Raw genomic sequence first — 18,277 nt, 5'->3', positions numbered from 1 at the left:
CCTAAAATATAGTAAAATAATATTAACATGAATAAGAAATTTCTTCTCGCGGGGGGAGACTATAATGATGGGATCCTTGATATTTATTGAAGTTATTGAATCTAAATGAGTTAAAAATCAAATGATTTGAAAATTTTTTTCTAACTCAAAAAAAAATGCAAAATATTAATTGCCCCAGGCGGATGTGAAGCTCTACCCTTAGCGTAAAAGATACAAGTGTTAGCGGTTCGGCAACTGTCTGTCGCTTTCGTCGCATGATAAAATTAGCAATTTAAGCAAATTCAAATTTAAAAGTTACTTTTTCAACTTTATAAAAGCAAAAAAATTTAATTAAGTTTAATTTCTTATATCTTATGAACTTTATTCTATGTCAATTAAATTATATAATATTCATGAAAGTCTGTGTATTCCCCTAATAAGATATTTTAAAATAAAATAAAATACAAAACCCAGAATTTCAACACAAAAATAGCATATTTTTTATTTTTCACAGTATGAAAAATTCATCCCGATAGTGAAGATGAAAGTATTTTTTTTTTTTTAATTATAGGTACTATTCATTTTTTATAATACTGTAATANTAATTATAGGTACTATCCATCTTTTATAATACTGTAATAATTAGTATACTTTATACGAAAACAATTTGTTTTTAACCAACCAATGGTAAAATTTTGAACTTGTAAGATTCATAGTATGGGATACTAACTAAGGAGTAGTGGAGGGGCCTCCTCACAAGCTTTCATGGGAAACAAATTATGGAAAATGATACAAGGGCCCAAAACTGTTGACCCCTCCAATAAACATTTTCTGGCCACGTGCTTGTACAAACACACATCACACATCACACATTACACATCACACATACAAGTGAAACTAATATAAGCGTGTTAAAAATGAGAGGCGTGATGTCGGCTAACAATAATCTTATAGATTATATGTGACGTATGGCCGACACGTATTGGTATTATATATTTGTATGTCGTATGGGTTTTAATTATAACTTAATTTTATTTTTAATTACTAGTAATTTTCCCGAAAACGTCACCAACGATAATTTTATATAACATTGCACGATAATAAGCATAACAATTTTATTTTTTCAGTAAATAGATATTATTTTTCTGTTCGAATCCAAGTAATAAACATCTGAAACTTTGACGATAATCCAGAGGCAGTTGGATATCTTTGAATTAAATAAAATTTTACACATGTAATTTTACCTCGATTTAGCACACTTTTATCGCTGTGCCCATAAAAAATTTTTAAAAAAAAAATGACTCACCCTAACGCACACTAATTATTAAGATCTTCTAAAAGACCAGTAGTCCAACCTCGACTCTTGCCGCACACACACGCAATTTTAACAGCACGGTGGATTAAAATATTTACTTGCTACTGTTATAAAACTTATATTATACTATAATCGACATTATTCAATACTTTCTCGGCTATTTACTACACCATATAAAAATACGAAAAGGTTTTACATAAAATACTAATAGTATAATAAATATAATTTTCACCTTGAGTAGATTTCATATAGAGTTGTATTAGAGAAATAGCTATACGCGAGTTAACATACGAGATCGTATGATCGTGTAATTTCAAGTGCGTCTACCAACGCACATACATCATATCGCTAATAGTGACATCAATTACATAATACATCACAGTAGAATATTTGACTTATCAGGATAATTAGAGGAAAATGAAAACTTTTAGATTAAGAAGTAAATAAATAAATCAAATTATAAAATCCTCTATAGAAAATTGTTTATAAAAACTAATCTGACCCAATTTTTGAAATAAATTGTTTTTACTTTTTTCGTCTCTAAAATTTGGGCATTTCAAAAATTTTACCGCCCCAGGCCCAGGCCTCGTCATAAATTCATCACTGTAAATACCAAAGAAATAATTTTTAATCTATGAACTCTTTCATGACACCGATATTTTTACATTATTTAATATGTAAGGCTTTGATACGTATTTCAAGTAAATTATATTCTTTAGTGCCACCATCCCCCCCAGAAAAATTTTGAAAATCCGCCACTTGTAGTGTGTTTTATAAATGCTTTGAAGTAAAAATAAATAAACCTGAGCTTCATTTCTAATTTACATTAATGTGTTAATAACATTCAAAATACTAATTCAAAAGATGTTAACGACCAGTCAATTTCTTCAGTGATATTTAGATCATTTTCTTACTTGTAAATTGGGTTTTTGTTGAAAAAAACAAAAGTTGATATAATTTTAAGGGTGATATGATCAATAATTTTTAAATTATAAATCATAAGATACTATTAATTTCTGAAGGGAAAAAATTGTATTATGTTCTATATTTTTATTAATATTGCTTGAGTCATAGTAAATAATCATTTTGTATAAATTAAAAGGTTACCTAACAAAAAAAATAACAACAATTTTTTTTCAGATTTCTTGTTGTTGACTTGTGGCCAATATTTAACAGGTGTAGGACGTTACTGATTTCATTACCGAATCGACAGCCATACATTTCTTATAGAGGGCGCTATTTTTAACTTGTTATAACTCTTAAAAAACTAAAAATATATATTATATTTATCCATGTTTTTTTAAAGAAAAAAATATTATCTATTTTAGCTTTGATGCGAAGGTATTTGTTTAACCATGTGTGATATTTACCTTACATTGGGTTTATTTTTGTTGAAAATTGACTCATTAAAATTTACCCACGATTAATAATAGAAACTTTTGTTTGAAAATATTCCAGAAATACTCTGTACTTCTAACTTATGTTACAACTATAAATTATAAGAAAATTTCCTGACGACTTGATTTCTATATGTAAACGATCCCGAAGTTAAATAACAAATATTATTTTGATGTAAAAACACAATTTTTTGTGTTTCAATTATTTATACCTATATTTTAGGTCAAACATTTTAGGTATAATCATATATAGGCCAGTCAACGAAGGAAAAATGGCGGAAAAAATTCCCAACCAAATTTTTTTTTTTTTTAAAAGTTGAATTAAGATATGTATAATGACATACTAGTAGTCCTCATTGATTGAAATTGAGCTTTTTTTTTACAGCTGGTAAAAATTGTGGCTGTCGAAAAACAGGACTTAAATGTTCTATTATATGTGAACATTGCAAAGGTCAATGGCGTACAAATTCAATAGAAATAAAGATTGAAGATTAAGAAAATTGTACTTTTGTTGAAGATATATTCTATCAAAATTTAGAATGGTAAAATGAATAAGAAAATGGAAAAAAATTTTGTTTGATACATTTGTCAAATATCTTTATAGTAGAGAAATCCTCCATCGAGTACATACTTTGCACTAGTAATGCAAATAACTTGTATTTAGGACATAAATAAGGAAATAGGAGATTATGTAGCTTTTGTAATAATCCATTAAAATTTTTAAATTAAACACTATCTACAGATTTGCATCAAGGCGTTGTTTTTTGATAATGATTTTAATCACTGTCACATATCATCTATACTGCACCCAATTATACACACTGTGCCGGGACACTGCAGGTTTTTTTTTTTTAAATAGTGACTAGTTGAAATAGTAGCAACTGGTTTACTTTAATTATTTCATTATTAATTTTAACAATAGAAGTTATTGAAGATACAGTTATAACTTTATTTGACCTTTTAAGATTTATATCATGAAAGTTATTATCAAATACTAGAACAAGACCAATTTTAGACACTTTATGACAATTAATTTTATCATTACCAGAAATTCTGGCTGGGTTGACAAAAGAGAATGTGAGGTAGGTAAAATAAGGAGATCAATGACAATAGGCGAGAGTGTGAATGGGGAAGTAAAAGTTTTAAGTATTTAGGATCAGTAGTGCAAAAGAACGGTGGTTTGACGAGAATGTAAGACACAGGTTTAAGTGCGGGTGGTTGAAGTAAAGAGAAGCGTCTGGTGTCTTATGCGATAAAAGAATTCCAATGAGGCAAAAAGGTAAATTCTACAACAATGTAGTGAGACCAGCTATGATGTATGGTTCAGAGTGTTGGGCGGTTGATAAGAAAATAGAGCAGAGAATGAGTGTAGTAGAGATGAAAATGATTAGTGACTAGAAAAGATAGAATAAGGAACGAGCATATAAGAGGGAGTATAAGTGAACGTCAATCGTGGGTAAGGTGAGAGAAAATAGACTTGGATGATTGAGTCATATTATGAGGAGAGAAGAATCGGAAGCTGTAAGAACAGTTATAGAAATGAATGTTGAAGAAAGAAGAGGTAGAAGAAGACCAAAAAAGAGATTGAGGGATGTTATTGAATGCGATATGAGGAAGACTGATGTGTGGGTAGATGATGTGGGAGAACGTGTCAAGTGGAAGTTTAGGAAAAGGTTGGCCGACCCCAAGTAGTTGGGATTAAGACGAATAAGAAGAAAAAGAAATTATAACCTTCTAACCTCCCTGGTTACACTACTGAAATTGTAGATTGCTTTAACTGAAACATGTTGTTATCATAACAATCTAAGCTCAACATAGATAGTTAGATAAATAATTTTTCTCCACTAAAAAAAAATTTTTATATAACATTATACATTTTTTAATATTATTTTTAACCTTCAAATCCCATCTCTAACTACATCTAAAAGATTAAATTGAAATTTATGTGTTTTAATTTTATTATAAATCATAAACTATCAAGAATTATAATGTACAAAAACTTAAAGATTACTTCTAAAAAATTTAGAAACTACCCTAAACAATTCATTAAATTTTTCTTTAACATCTAGAATTATGTGCTTATATTCCTTAAGTTGATTTAACAATTTTAGCATATTTTTAGGAAAACAAAATTAAATTAAGAGATTGGCATAACTGCGTTTAGCTCCCAGAAAATTTTTTTTTTTACACATATTACGAATATGCAAAAATAATATATAACATAGATTTTTGCATCTAACGCTGTACATGTACAATAGTACTATAATCTATTTTATACATTATTTATATATTATTTATTTTTATACAAACTATTTTTGAGTGACATTTTATTTTTAATATTCATATTCAGTATGAAAAAAAAAATTATTAAAAAAATATATTGTCCGAGTGCTAATATACACTTATTTCAAAATTTGAAAGGAACCTTAAAGGGAATTGACATTTTTGAGGTAAAAAAAACTATTTTTGGTAAAATTTTGGCTTAATTTTTTGACACACAAATGAAAAATTTCTTTACTACACATGTGATACATTATTTAAATATATATTTTTATCACATAATAGCTTTAAGATATAAAGCACAAAATTGTACATAATATTTCTGTAGATATTTCCCAGATCTGATATGTCAATTTCAACAATTATTCAAATAAACAAAACATATTTGACATTTAGATGGTCTTACAAAAATTTTTGAAATGCAGAAAACAAACATTCTCAATAAAATTAGTTTTGTAATTTTTTGGCAAACAATAGAAAAATTATTTTTTATACAAATTATAACAAATTTCAAAAATCAATTTTTGAGACATTTTAGCTTTTAAATATGAGACATAGATTTATTTTGATAAATAAATATTACAAAAGTTATTAAAATTTTCATACCTATGCAAAAGAGGAGATGTGCCCGAAAAACATTTAAAGATAAATACTAAATTTCAAAATCAAAAAATATTTTTCTAAATTATTATTTTAGAGAAATTTATTATTGGTCAACAATTTATAAATATGTATGTATTAGATTCATCAATAAATAAAACGTTAAAAACATATTTTATTTACATAACTTTTTTATTTTAATTGTATTTATTTAAAATAATAATTTAAAAATAAAATTTTCCTCTTGGTAAATTTAGCAAGTATAATAAAAATTATCATGTATTCATTGATACATGTTTAATACTGGCAAATATTAACAGAACATTGAACAGAAATATAAAATATTCATCAAATTATTGTAATATTACTAATTAGTTGTGTTAAGTAATAACATATTTTAACAACAAACATCTCTTAATTTTCAGTCTCTAATAATTTTATAACCATACTGAGTGTTTTTTTGTGTCATATGCATCCTTTCATGATTAGCAACAGCAGATGCACTTTTTAATTCCATTCCACAAAAGCTACATTGAAAGTTCATTAATCCTTTAGTTTTTGTATGATAAAAATTATAATGGACCTTAGCTCTATCCTCCATCAGAAACATTTTACTACAAACACCACATCTAAATCTCTTTGGTAAATCATCATGCTGTATCTCATCATGATCTAGTAGATCACAAAATCTCGAAAAAGATTTTTCACAAATGTGACATATATATGGAGATTTTTTCGATGTTCTATAAACAGACTCAGAATCTTGTTTATCCTTTTTAGCAGGATGGTATTGTGAAACATGTTCTTGTAGATCATTAACAGTCAAAAAAATTTTGTTGCATTTATTGCATTCAGTTTTTTTATTAAGATCACGGTGTCTAGATACAGAATGTTCTTTTAAAAGAACAAATTCATCAAATGTTGCACTACAATAATAACATTGAAATTTATCTTCTCCTTCATCTGAGGTGGGAACTTCATTTAATTCATCACAATCATACTAAAATTAATTAAAAATTTAAATAAACTTATTTAACATTTAATAATATTCTTATATTACTTAAAGTATTTAATGGTTTAATAATGTAATCTGACATTTCAAAAATAACTTAAGTAATAAAATTAAAATTTTAAATATTTAAGAATTAAAACTACATATATATAATATTTGTATTACATATAAGTCCATTAAATTTAATTCCAAAACAGCAGCTATAATTATGTAGATTATCATAAAATTAAAAAAAAATTCTTAAAAAACTTTTAAAAATGATCAACATTTTTCTTTATCTATGAAATGACCGATTTCATTATATTATTAATTGAGCAAAAAAAATATTACTAAATAATATTTTAAATAATTTTATGAAAACCTTTTAAGAATTTTATCGAAGTAATAAAATACCTTTGACAAAATTGATTTGTTTAATGATTCTATGTATTGATCACAAGTGTCATCCTCTTCATCTTCATCAATAAATGGTTGGATGTTTTCCATATTTTCATCTCTATTCTTAGGTTTTGAGTTCCATTCAGTTATATCTTGGTGAATTTCACTAACATGCATTAACAATTCATAATCACTAGGAAACATCTTTTCACAAAATAAACAGCAATGATAATCTACTTCATCAATCAGTTCTAAATGTGAGGTAGTGACAGGCTATATATATACATTAATATCTTTAAAAAGTATTCATGGTAATATAATATATAATATTAATACAAAATACTTACTTCCTTTTCAATGAAATTTAAATTTGTTTCAATTTCTTTAAGAGCTTCTTCACTTTGTTTTTTAAACATCACCCAATCTTGTACCCGATCATAGCATTCATTACAAATATGTTTAGGACCAACCGTTTCAGGAGTTATCTAATTTAATAAATATAAGTATGTGAACAAGAAATTTTTTTAAATAAATAAATTACCATTATTTGTAAACAATTCATGACATCTTTAGCTAAATCTGGGTCAGAAGCCATAAATATAGGAAATGATGAGAGTGATTGTCGCAAACAAAATCTACAAAATAAAAGTTCATCAGTTTCATTGTCCATTGAAAAAAATTTACCCTCAAATTCTTCAATGTAAGATTATGAATTGAATACTATTTTATTCATAAATAAATTCAAGTTATTTTCTATTTTTGAATCTATGCTCAAAATTTATATTGATTTAAAATGTAATATGTGAGAAAATAATAAACACATTATTTAATTATAGTTAATATAATAACAAAAAATATATTACAAAATAGTTTCAACTAAAATATTAATGATAATGTTATCTTTAAGAATGTTCGTCACTATCACAAAAAAATGACTAATGTGAATTTTTTATTTCACCTTGATAATAATGATAAAACAGTACTACCATTAAAATTTGTTCAATTTATAACACCATGTTGGGCACCTTGATAAATATAATATGCTACCGCTCATGCTTATCTTCCTTATCGTGTTTTGTATATGTGAGTTTATTATTCATCAAGGTTCAAAGTTATTCTTCGAAATTTTTTTGTATAATTTTTAAAGAGCGTACTATATTTAACTCGGTTTCTTCGCATGCATAAAGAACTTTATGATATATTTTTTTCATAAACAAACTTTGAAGATATTGTGTCAAGATCTTAATTGTAAGTTTAAAATTTAGTTATAATTTTACGTTAAGAATCTTATTAATAGTTATAAAAAATTTTCTTGTCTTTACATTTTGTAACTGTATTTAATTACTATTCTAAAAAATTTTTTAGCAATTCGTATTAGAAAGCATTATATCAATAGTTTGGTGTAAATTATGGTAAATAAGTAGCGAAAAATTCTATTTTTTTTTCAAAGAGCATTATAAGCATTATGACTCTTAAATTAACTAATTTTAAAGGATGGGAAAATATTTTCTTGAAAATTCAATATTAGTTAATTAGAGAGAAGAAAATCTTCTCTCTAATTCTTGGACATTAAATTGTTATTGAACCTTTGGAAATTCTATTAAAGTCTTAGTATAACTTAATGAACTAAACATATGATTCATATTAAACTTTCACTATTTTTATCTTTAAAAAATTAATATGTGTATTTTATTTTTAATAATATGTCTCTGTGTCAATTATGCACTTGTTAGAATTAGTAAACAATATCAGTATGATTTTATGGTTTGCCTTTTTTATTTTTTTAATATTTGATTAAATCCCTGCTTTTATAATCTTTTTAAACTAAAAAGCCTAATGAATAATATATAATTATTTAGTTTCAAGTGTACTCTTCCTTCCACTTAGGTATAAATATGTCTATAATCCAATATACTAATACAAAACTTGTTTTCAACTAGTCATTTTCTTATTTAGATCATTATCTAGTTAATTATATGTGTTGCTATCTGATAAATTAACTTCAATTAATTAAGTGGTTTGTGATAAATGAATCACTGTGTAATATCCTTATAACAAAAAATTATTTTTCATTTAAATATTTAGGAACATTTTGTATATTCATCAAGTACAAATATTTTGTATACTAGTAGATTTATAACAAAATTTCCATTTGTTTGAAAAGATGAATTTTAAATTAAATTAATTTTTATAGATATTATGGCTTTTATGACAAATTATTTTCATGTAAATTGAAAATATGTAATTAATAAAAAACATCCAAACATGCAAGCTGTTGCATTAAGAACTCCAAGAACAATATCAGGTGAAGAATGTTCACCTAGGCAAAAATCCGATGTAGGAAAGGCAGCACGGAAAGCAAAACGTGTACGATTTTTGGTAAACGGTGATCGTTTTTGCAAAGGTAATACATTATTACAATTTAAAATAGTTTTACTGATACTTTCAATTATAATTATAGGTGTTGTTGTAGCTGTTACTAATGAACGGTACCGTTCATTTGATAGCTTACTTGCTGAATTATCAAGTACTTTGTCAGATAATAAACATCTACCTAGTGGTGTGAGAACACTATTTTCAATTGATGGACGTAAGATATCACAACTTGATGATCTTGAAGATGGCAAATTTTATATATGTTCTGGTGGTAACAATACAATTTTGAAAAAAATGGATTATGCAGCTCTTAATAATGTAAAATCATCTCGCTCATTGACTAAATTACAAGTTAATCAATCTATTATGAGTAGTCCTAGTAAACAACAATCACAATTGAATATTAGGCCAAAAATTATTTTCGTTGTAAGAAGTGGCACAAGACCACGTAAAATAATAAGAATGCTTCTAAATAAACGCAATTCACCATCGTTTGAACATGTGCTCTCATTAATTACTGATTCAATAAAACTAGATACTGGTGCTGTGCGCAAAGTTTTTGTGTCATCTGGCAATCAAATTACATTATTAAAACAATTTTTTGAATCTGATGATTTATTTTTTGTTTATGGATCTGAACGTATATCACAAGATGATTTAAAATTAGATTTTGAAGAAATGAAAATAGTTCAGTCACATAAGAGAGGATTAAGGAAACCTGCGAATGAATTGAAAAATGGAACACATTGCATGGATGAGTCAGGAAGACGAGTACCAAGATTACCAAACACCACCAAAGCCAATAGAAATATAGCTGGATCTATTCCTAGCAAAGTTCTTAATAGGTATTTTTTAATATTTAAACATTTAAATGCTATACTTAAGAGAATGAGTAATAATATATTTATTATTTAGGTATGCTGTTGGCGATAGACTAGGAGATGGAAATTTTGCTGTGGTTTATCGTTGCTTTGATAAACGAAATAATTCTGAGTATGCTTTAAAAGTAATAAAAAAAATCGAAGCTCCTCAAATGAGTCAAATGATAGAAAATGAATTATCAATCTTAAAAACTGTTAGTCATCCAAATATTATTAACTTAATTTCTGATTTAGTTACTCTCACTGATGTCTACTTAATAACTGAACTCGTCAATGGTGGTGATTTATTTGAAGCTATTGCTAGATGCACAGATTTTTCAGAGCGTGACACTCGATTAATGACTAGAAATTTGGCTTCAGCTTTAGCATATCTACATAGTATGGATATTGTGCATAGAGATGTAAAACCTGAAAATCTTTTAGTTGAATTTGATGAAAGAGGCCATGTGTTACATTTAAAATTAGCTGACTTTGGGTTATCTCAAAAAGTTACTGAACCATTATATATGGTTTGTGGTACTCCTACTTATGTTGCACCAGAAATTCTTACCCAAGAAGGATATGGAGTTAAAATTGATGTTTGGGCTGCTGGTGTCATATTATACATTCTACTTTGTGGCTTCCCTCCATTTGTCAGCGAAAATAACAGTCAAGAAGAACTGTTTGATGATATTCTTAGTGGGACATATGGGTTCCCAGAACCATATTGGGACGATGTGTCAGATGAAGCTAAGGACTTAGTTTGCTCAATGTTACAGTCAAATCCTTGTTTACGTTTTTCTGCTGAAGATGTACTTGATCATCCCTGGTGTGATGAGTATGAATTATGATGAACAAATGTTTTAAATTATATTTTTCCTGCCATATTGCTATTTTGGCCAAATATATATTATTGTTCCAATTTATAAAGTGCAATTAGACTTGTATAATCTATCAATATTTAAAATACTTGTATTTTCATTTTTATTTTTATTTTAGTGTTATTAAATTGTAAGGCTATTTATTTAGACAAGAACCATTTATATATTTTTGTTAATTTTTTAAGCTATAGTAAAAATCATGCCAAAATATGTAGACTTCCTTAGTGGTATTATTTGTAAAAATAAATAAAATAATACATGTGTAATAATTTTCATTATAAATAATATCAAGTCATTTATTTTTCTATTTGATCACAAATTAATTTGTCAAGTACACATTTAATTAATATATTTATTATTTCTAATAACTAGTTACAAAACTTCAGAAATATGAACTTTTTTAATTTTCTCAAAAAATATTTGACTTACAAAAAAAAGTTTCGTACAAAAGTTGTTTAAAAGACAATTTTAAACAAAAAATCTATCTTATATTTTTTCATTTAAACAAATATTTTTCGAGTAACATTACATTTAATGTGAGTACTAAAATTTATTTTCCAATTTTTTTCATTTACGGTTACTTTTTATCATGTTATACTTACATTAGACACAATGTTATAAATGCATATGTGTGTATGTGTGAGTTTATTTATTTATTGTATCATTAAAGTTTAGTGTATATTAAGATACAACCGAAGAGTAGGTAATTGATTTGACGATATATTGTTTAAACCCAACTAAACGCTAAATTGTACATTCCCAAACAACAATTATATTATATCAATTGCCACCGGAAATTCTGCTAATCATTTTCTTTGCCTTAATTCCAACTACTTGAGGTCGTCCACCCTAATTCTAAACTTCCACTTGACATGATCTCCCACATCTTCTANGCGAAATAACAATCATATTATGTCAATTGCCACCGGAAAATCTGGTAATATTTTTCTTTTTCTTTGCCTTAATTCCAACTACTTGAGGTCGTCCACCCTAATTCTAAACTTCCACTTGACATGATCTCCCACATCTTCTACGCTCACATCAGCTGTCCTCATATCGCATTCAATAACATCCCTCCATCTCTTTTTTGGTCTTCCTCTATCTCTTCTTCCTTCAACANCTTCTTCTACCTCTTCTTTCTTCAAAATTCATTTCTATAACTGTTCTTACAGCTTCCGATTCTTCTCTCCTCATAATATGACTCAATCATCCAAGTCTATTTTCTCTCACCTTACCCACGATTGACGCTATAACTATTCATAATCCTTATATTTTAATTCCTTATCCTAACTTCTCTAATCACTCCACTCAAGCATTCTCATCTCTGCTACACTCATTTTCTGCTCTACTTTCTTATCAACCGCCCAACACTCTGAACCATACATCATAGCTTTATATCACTACAGCTTTATGAAACTTACTTTTTAGCCTCATTAAAATTCTCTTATCGCATAACACACCAGATGTTTCACCCACCGGCATTAAATACTATGTAACCTTTTTTATTTTAGTACGAGTCCCATTATACATATCCTCTATTATATTAATTTACGTTTTCGGGACTTATTTTCTAATTAGTGCCCACTTTAAAACCTCTCTCGGTACTCTATCATACGATTTCTCCAAATCTATAAATACCATAAACAGCTTTTACTTCTTTTCCCTTTAAATTACTATTAGTTGCCTTACACAAAATAATAGCTCTATTGTTGATTTTCCAGGTAAAAAACATACTGAAAGGATATAACCAATCCATAAAATTTTAATCTTCCATCCACTCAAACAATTTTCTACTTTGCGATATAAAATTTAAAAACTTGCAAAGGACATTATCATTAAAATAAAAAAAGAAAAGTAACAGAAATTAATAAAATCATAAATAAGAATTTCAATTGTATATACCCGGCGATCTATAGAGGTAGCGGTTGCGGCAGACATTAGCTGAAGTAGATACAGCGGTTGTCATGTCGTTAACAACTGGCCGTATCTGCTTGTTCGTTTAGTATTAGTTTTGACACCGTGCTGAGTATGTTTGCGCTTTTAAATTGTTGTGCTGTAAAAACTGCTATTTCCACAAATTATGACATGTTTGTTAGTACGTGAAAATTTCCCGAATAAATAAAGGGAAGAAAGCATGTTTTGCTATATTTTTCTCCTTCTTAATAACACATGAATTACAGGTAAATTGAATTTGAATTTAATTTTCAAGTTAACTTGCTTTTTTTTAAATCATATACTACCATAAAAGTTTACTTAATTTAAAGTGCACTAATTTTTATCAAATAAATACAACTTAAAAGGCTTGGACCAGATGAGTCCCTTTTTTTAAAATTCTTTTAGAGAAGAAATTATTTTATTGAAACTAATAATAAAACATTTTTTCTAAACGACATATCTTCGCAAATAATAGGAATATAGAACCCGTTTTTGTAAACAAAAAATCATATTTATTAAAATGTAGACACTTAACTTTTTTTGTTCAAAATGGTTTCTAAAAACTAATTAAAACTTTTAAACAAACTATGTTTTTCAGGTCACCCCTCTCTCGAAAAAATCTTAAACACTTGTTTTTTCAGTTTGGTTTTTATGAGTTATTTTGATTGAAATATTTTACTAGCGTAATGATATGACTTTGAACCAAATTGATAAAAAAATATTATTTTAATACATTTTTTAAGAAATAAACATTTTTTTTTACTTATCATCATTATGAGACCTGATTAAAAATGTGGTTCCCTAATTGATTTTTTTTTTTTGCTCATTAGTTAGGCTTATAAAAATATTTATAACACTCCAGACAGCATTATTTTTTAAAATTGCTTTCTGTTTGGTTAAAATTGGCTACTCGTTTTATTGATATTTGAGATGCGTAGCGTATAGATCTATGAACCTAAATAGTAATTATCACCCAACTTTAGTATTTCGCGATTTTTTTTTTTTTATGACATTTTTTGGGTTAAATATTTTTAATATCATTTAGTATTAAATTAACATTTTAACTTTTTTTTTTTGTTTTAAATAATATGTCACAGGTGATTATTTTTTTTTTGTTTAATATTTCATGTACATTTAAGCAGTATTTTATTAGTTGGGAGGGCCATAGTTAGCGTTTCAAATTATAATTATTATTTATACCAATTACAAATATAACAAATACAAGTATATTTATAAATTCATTAGTTTACGAAAAGAAATATTTATTTTAATATAACGAATTATTTTATTTAATAACAATTTGTAATGTATTTTATAATAATAAGTTAACTAATTATATTACTATATAAAAATTTTGTTCTACAGTGTATATATTTTTTGTTAGCAATACCGAACACAAAAGTAAATCCTAAATATATTGATACATCGATAGATTAAATGAAGATATCATTTATTTATTTTTAAAATCAATATAATAGTTACTACATATAAGTGTTACGTACACGCTTTAGAATTAAAAACGAGGTAAATAAACGAAGTGATTGCATCGTGATCTTGTTTACCGGATCTAGTCCTCTTTAAGCATCTTACGGTAAAACGGGTATCTTCTAAGTCGTTAAACGTTAGATTTTGAAGTGTAATCGGCCACCACTCATACATTCCGTGCGCTAGTTAACTGATCTCTACACATTACTGCATTCATTAAACTTAACAGTAAAATATTTCAAACAATAAACATATTGGACAATTTAAATTTTAAACGTTTCACTTTATTTTCTCTGAAATTAGAAATAATTGTTAGATTTTTTTCCATTTTAATTTTTTTTTTTTTGAGTAAATAAATTTATTATTTGAAATTCTTTGACTACAGAAGGCCATTTAAAACCAGTTATGTGTCGTTACTCACCTTTAGTGATGTTGTCGTGGTAATTGTAGACATACTTAATTACACACATTTAAATGAACTCATGTAAATAGCGCGAACACAACCCTGATGACCCACATTCAAATGATCTGGACCATTAAACATTAAAAAAAATTTTATTATGTTCTTCCGAAATCCAGTGGTTCCAATGATGTTTGTAAAAACTGAATTTCAATTTCTATCAATACTTTTCTTAAAATGTTCTATATTCTTAGCAAATATATTTACATCTATACAAATTATCTATGAATACTGAAATAAAGATATTAGGCATCTAAACATTATTCTGTTAGATAAAAAAATAATTATTAAGTAATACAAAATATTTGTTGTTGTGTATTTTCTTCAGTTTATTTAAACATGTGCGTAAGACTATTATCTTATAAGATTATATATACAGGTTCGATTGGGTTATTATTTCAAATCTAACTAAAGTTTATCACTTTTGATCCAAGTACCACTTCGTTGAATTTTTTTTTAAATAATTATTGCATTTTTAAACTACATTCTTAAAAAAAATGTCCGAATTTTCACATACATGTCTGGAAGTTTGTAACATCTGACGCATCCTCATTATAACTGAGGGTGTCAGTAAGAAGCAAGGTGTGTGTCACTGTTTAAGTTCCCGTATGATACCCATCTGGTAACCAACAGCAAAGCTGAACATCAGCACTAAGGCGGCGATTGAGCGATTCACTGCGCCACATCAAGCCTTATATCCATTAAATTAATTAAAAATCATTAAAAAGTGAACTAAGATATTTTAACATAACATTGTATTCAATTTTTCAAAAATTACAGCTTTAAAAACATTTTATATCAGAAGTTAAATTTTCTTAAAATTGCTTAAAAAAAATATAAATTTCTTGAATATTTTAACTTCTTTTTTTTAAACTATTATTTAAAGAGAAATTAGTGGTCAACGTTAAAAGAATTACTCTGTATATAACATATATTTTGATGTATACATCAAAATATCAATGGACGGAAATCTTTATAAATCATGTCCCATCAGTATTATTTATTGAGGTTCGCATTAATGAAGATTAAGATATAAATTGTGCCTGGTGATAGTTACGAGTATTAGTTAATTTATATTCAATGTGTTTCTTCGAATGAACTTGGGAAGATTTTTTCTTTAGCTTTCTGGATCTTTTTAATTCATTGTTGAATAATAAAAATAAATTAAATGTTTGTAAATTGTACATGAATAGTCATTGTACGTCTAGTTTATTAGTTTTTTTTTATTGTAACCTGTAAAATGTTATTAAATTGTTGTTTGTGATAACGTATATAACCTAAGTTTTTATTGTTATCAAAAGTTAAATAAATAAAAGTTTAATATAATACAGAAATAACGCTTGTCTCGTGACTTTTTTATATCTTACGTTATTTTATAACAGTTTCAGTTGATCTTAATATCTAAGGAATAGAAACGCCATGACGTGCCAAACCGCAATTTAATGACAACAATCTGCACTGTTCCGTGACTTCAAGAGTGCTTTACGAGGCATGTGATCTCAATATCATTTAAGTTACTGGTTGTCTCCTAACGTTAATCTTTTGCCCGCGATTCTTGTTCGTTTTGTGGAAAATTACTTGACATAAGTACAAATTAACGACAGTGATAATATTTTGTCATATTATTCACTCGTGCCATTTTAGGTCATTCGTTGCCACCGAGGATCCCATCTGTTGTGGTTCATAGTTGGATTAATATGTATATGTATATGATTGTTTTTATAACTGCTTGGCTAAGTCGTAAGATAGTTACTATGAATGACACTAATCGTTAACCTAAAAAAAAATATATATAGTAAAAATAACTCTGCTAGTCAATAAATTATTTTTATATGTTTAAAACTTGTATAATATAGATTTAGCTAAGAGAAATGTTTAAAATTTTATTCATATTTGTTAGAAATCATTTTTGAAAATAAACGATAAAAATTATTCCATTTTAAGCAATACTTGATGATAAATTGTACGCATCAATCTTTCGTTAGAATATACTAATGTTAATGTAAACATCTAAGTCATTTATACTACTGCGGAGTTGGCAATTTTTTGTCTAGTAATAGTCAATTTAATATCAATAGTAACTCTAAGTATTATAAAAACATCAATACAGATATTAATTTCATATATTTTTGAAATAAAAAAAAACATAATTTATTTGATTTTCAAATCATATTACAACTAACGGTCAGACGTCGTCTTTGTTGTATTATCTATTTGCATAAATCATTTTGTAGTAGATAAAGTAGAAGTCACTTTGCCGTTGGCATCAACAGAATAAAAAATAAATAAATATTATTATTTTTTAACTTAACGCACTTGTATTTAAGTATACATCAATCTGGTTATACATTATTACGCTGTGAGTACTTTGTAGGTAAACTTAAAACGCGTAACGATTTCTGAAATATAGTTAGTTGTATTACTCAAAGTAACTTCATGCTGCAACTCGAACCGTAAAAATGTTTTACAAATTATTCTTTAGAAAAATGTTTTTTTCTCTTAGACCAACAGGTTATAATTTCGAGCACGATGAATGTCACATTATTCATCTCACACAAACAGTAGGTAACAAGTGTATGTATGAAACTGTATACCACATCGGGACATCATTCCAGTTTGATTGATAAAAAAAAAAAAAATCATTGTACCACAATAAAACAGGAATATATAACCAAGTAATAATTCATGATAATTTGACGTGCGAATATTCACGTACATATTATGTTTCAAGTGTTGACATACTAATAGGTTAGGGCGGCAATATAAAATATTAATAAGTACTTGAAGTAAAATATTATTTAACTACATAATATTGTAGAGATTTTTGAACCAACAATTTTTCGCATGACGAAAATTTAAAACGTTTTATAGTTTTTGAGAAAATTAATGTTTTATTCAAAATCGTTCAATTTGAGATCGATATGCCTAATATCGTTAAAGTTATTTTAGTACATTTTCATAGTAAATAATGACATCTTAATTTTTTAATGTTTTTATGAAATTTTACTGTAGTTGAAAGTCACAAATTAACAATAACCAAAAAAATAATTATTTTATTATTTCCAATGTTTTATACATTTTTGACAATATTTGTTATATATTATTTATATAATGAGAAAGAATATACTTTATTTTAATTATTGATTTTTAGGATTTAATTATTCAATTCATGTTATAAAATTCATAGAAATCTCTTTAGGAAATTTAAAGAAAATGCTATTTAGTCTGAAAAAGTTTTGAAGTATTTATCATTTTAGCTTCGATGCGAAGCTGAGAAGGTATTGGTTTTACTAAGATGTGTTTTTTTTTTTTTTTTTTT

General features: G+C 26.5%; 3 protein-coding genes across 3 annotated transcripts in view; 2 read left to right on the top strand and 1 right to left on the bottom strand.

The window, feature by feature from the left end:
* Window positions 1-5,807: 5,807 nt before the first annotated feature.
* Window positions 5,808-7,821, bottom strand: LOC126893704 (zinc finger protein 181-like). Its single transcript, XM_050664141.1, has 4 exons — window positions 7,503-7,821; window positions 7,309-7,446; window positions 6,977-7,234; window positions 5,808-6,571 (listed from the first exon to the last, which is right to left on the bottom strand). The coding sequence occupies exons 1-4, from the start codon at window positions 7,629-7,631 to the stop codon at window positions 5,993-5,995; spliced, it is 1,104 nt and encodes a 367-aa protein (XP_050520098.1). The 5' UTR covers window positions 7,632-7,821; the 3' UTR covers window positions 5,808-5,992.
* A 226-nt stretch (window positions 7,822-8,047) lies between these two features.
* On the top strand, window positions 8,048-11,339 carry LOC126893698 (serine/threonine-protein kinase GL21140). Its single transcript, XM_050664126.1, has 4 exons — window positions 8,048-8,209; window positions 9,156-9,365; window positions 9,423-10,182; window positions 10,253-11,339. Exons 2-4 carry the CDS (start codon window positions 9,227-9,229, stop codon window positions 11,046-11,048), a joined length of 1,695 nt encoding a protein of 564 aa, XP_050520083.1. The 5' UTR covers window positions 8,048-8,209; window positions 9,156-9,226; the 3' UTR covers window positions 11,049-11,339.
* A 1,356-nt stretch (window positions 11,340-12,695) lies between these two features.
* Window positions 12,696-18,277, top strand: part of LOC126893697 (uncharacterized) — a 16,776-nt gene continuing 11,194 nt past the window's right edge. The window contains exon 1 of the mRNA XM_050664125.1: window positions 12,696-13,258. The gene's annotated coding sequence lies outside the window, so the exon portion shown is untranslated. The remainder of the gene's footprint in view (window positions 13,259-18,277) is intronic.

The sequence above is a fragment of the Daktulosphaira vitifoliae genome, unplaced genomic scaffold (assembly GCF_025091365.1).
Source record: "Daktulosphaira vitifoliae isolate Bord-2020 unplaced genomic scaffold, ASM2509136v1 Scaffold_1, whole genome shotgun sequence".
Taxonomy (NCBI): Eukaryota; Metazoa; Arthropoda; class Insecta; order Hemiptera; family Phylloxeridae; genus Daktulosphaira; species Daktulosphaira vitifoliae.
This window is presented reverse-complemented; position numbering and strand designations above follow the sequence as displayed.

What these genes read in the sequence shown, in the direction of transcription:
- LOC126893698 (XM_050664126.1), top strand. Translation starts at nt 9,227, where the DNA reads ATGCAAGCTGTTGCATTAAGAACTCCAAGAACAATATCAGGTGAAGAA. An exon ending in CGGTGATCGTTTTTGCAAAG is followed by an intron (nt 9,366 to 9,422) that starts GTAATACATTAT and finishes TTATAATTATAG; the next exon opens with GTGTTGTTGTAGCTGTTACT. An exon ending in CCTAGCAAAGTTCTTAATAG is followed by an intron (nt 10,183 to 10,252) that starts GTATTTTTTAAT and finishes TTTATTATTTAG; the next exon opens with GTATGCTGTTGGCGATAGAC.
- LOC126893704 (XM_050664141.1), bottom strand. Translation starts at nt 7,631, where the DNA reads ATGGACAATGAAACTGATGAACTTTTATTTTGTAGATTTTGTTTGCGA. An exon ending in TGAATTGTTTACAAATAATG is followed by an intron (nt 7,447 to 7,502) that starts GTAATTTATTTA and finishes TTATTAAATTAG; the next exon opens with ATAACTCCTGAAACGGTTGG. An exon ending in ACAAATCAATTTTGTCAAAG is followed by an intron (nt 6,572 to 6,976) that starts GTATTTTATTAC and finishes AATTAATTTTAG; the next exon opens with TATGATTGTGATGAATTAAA.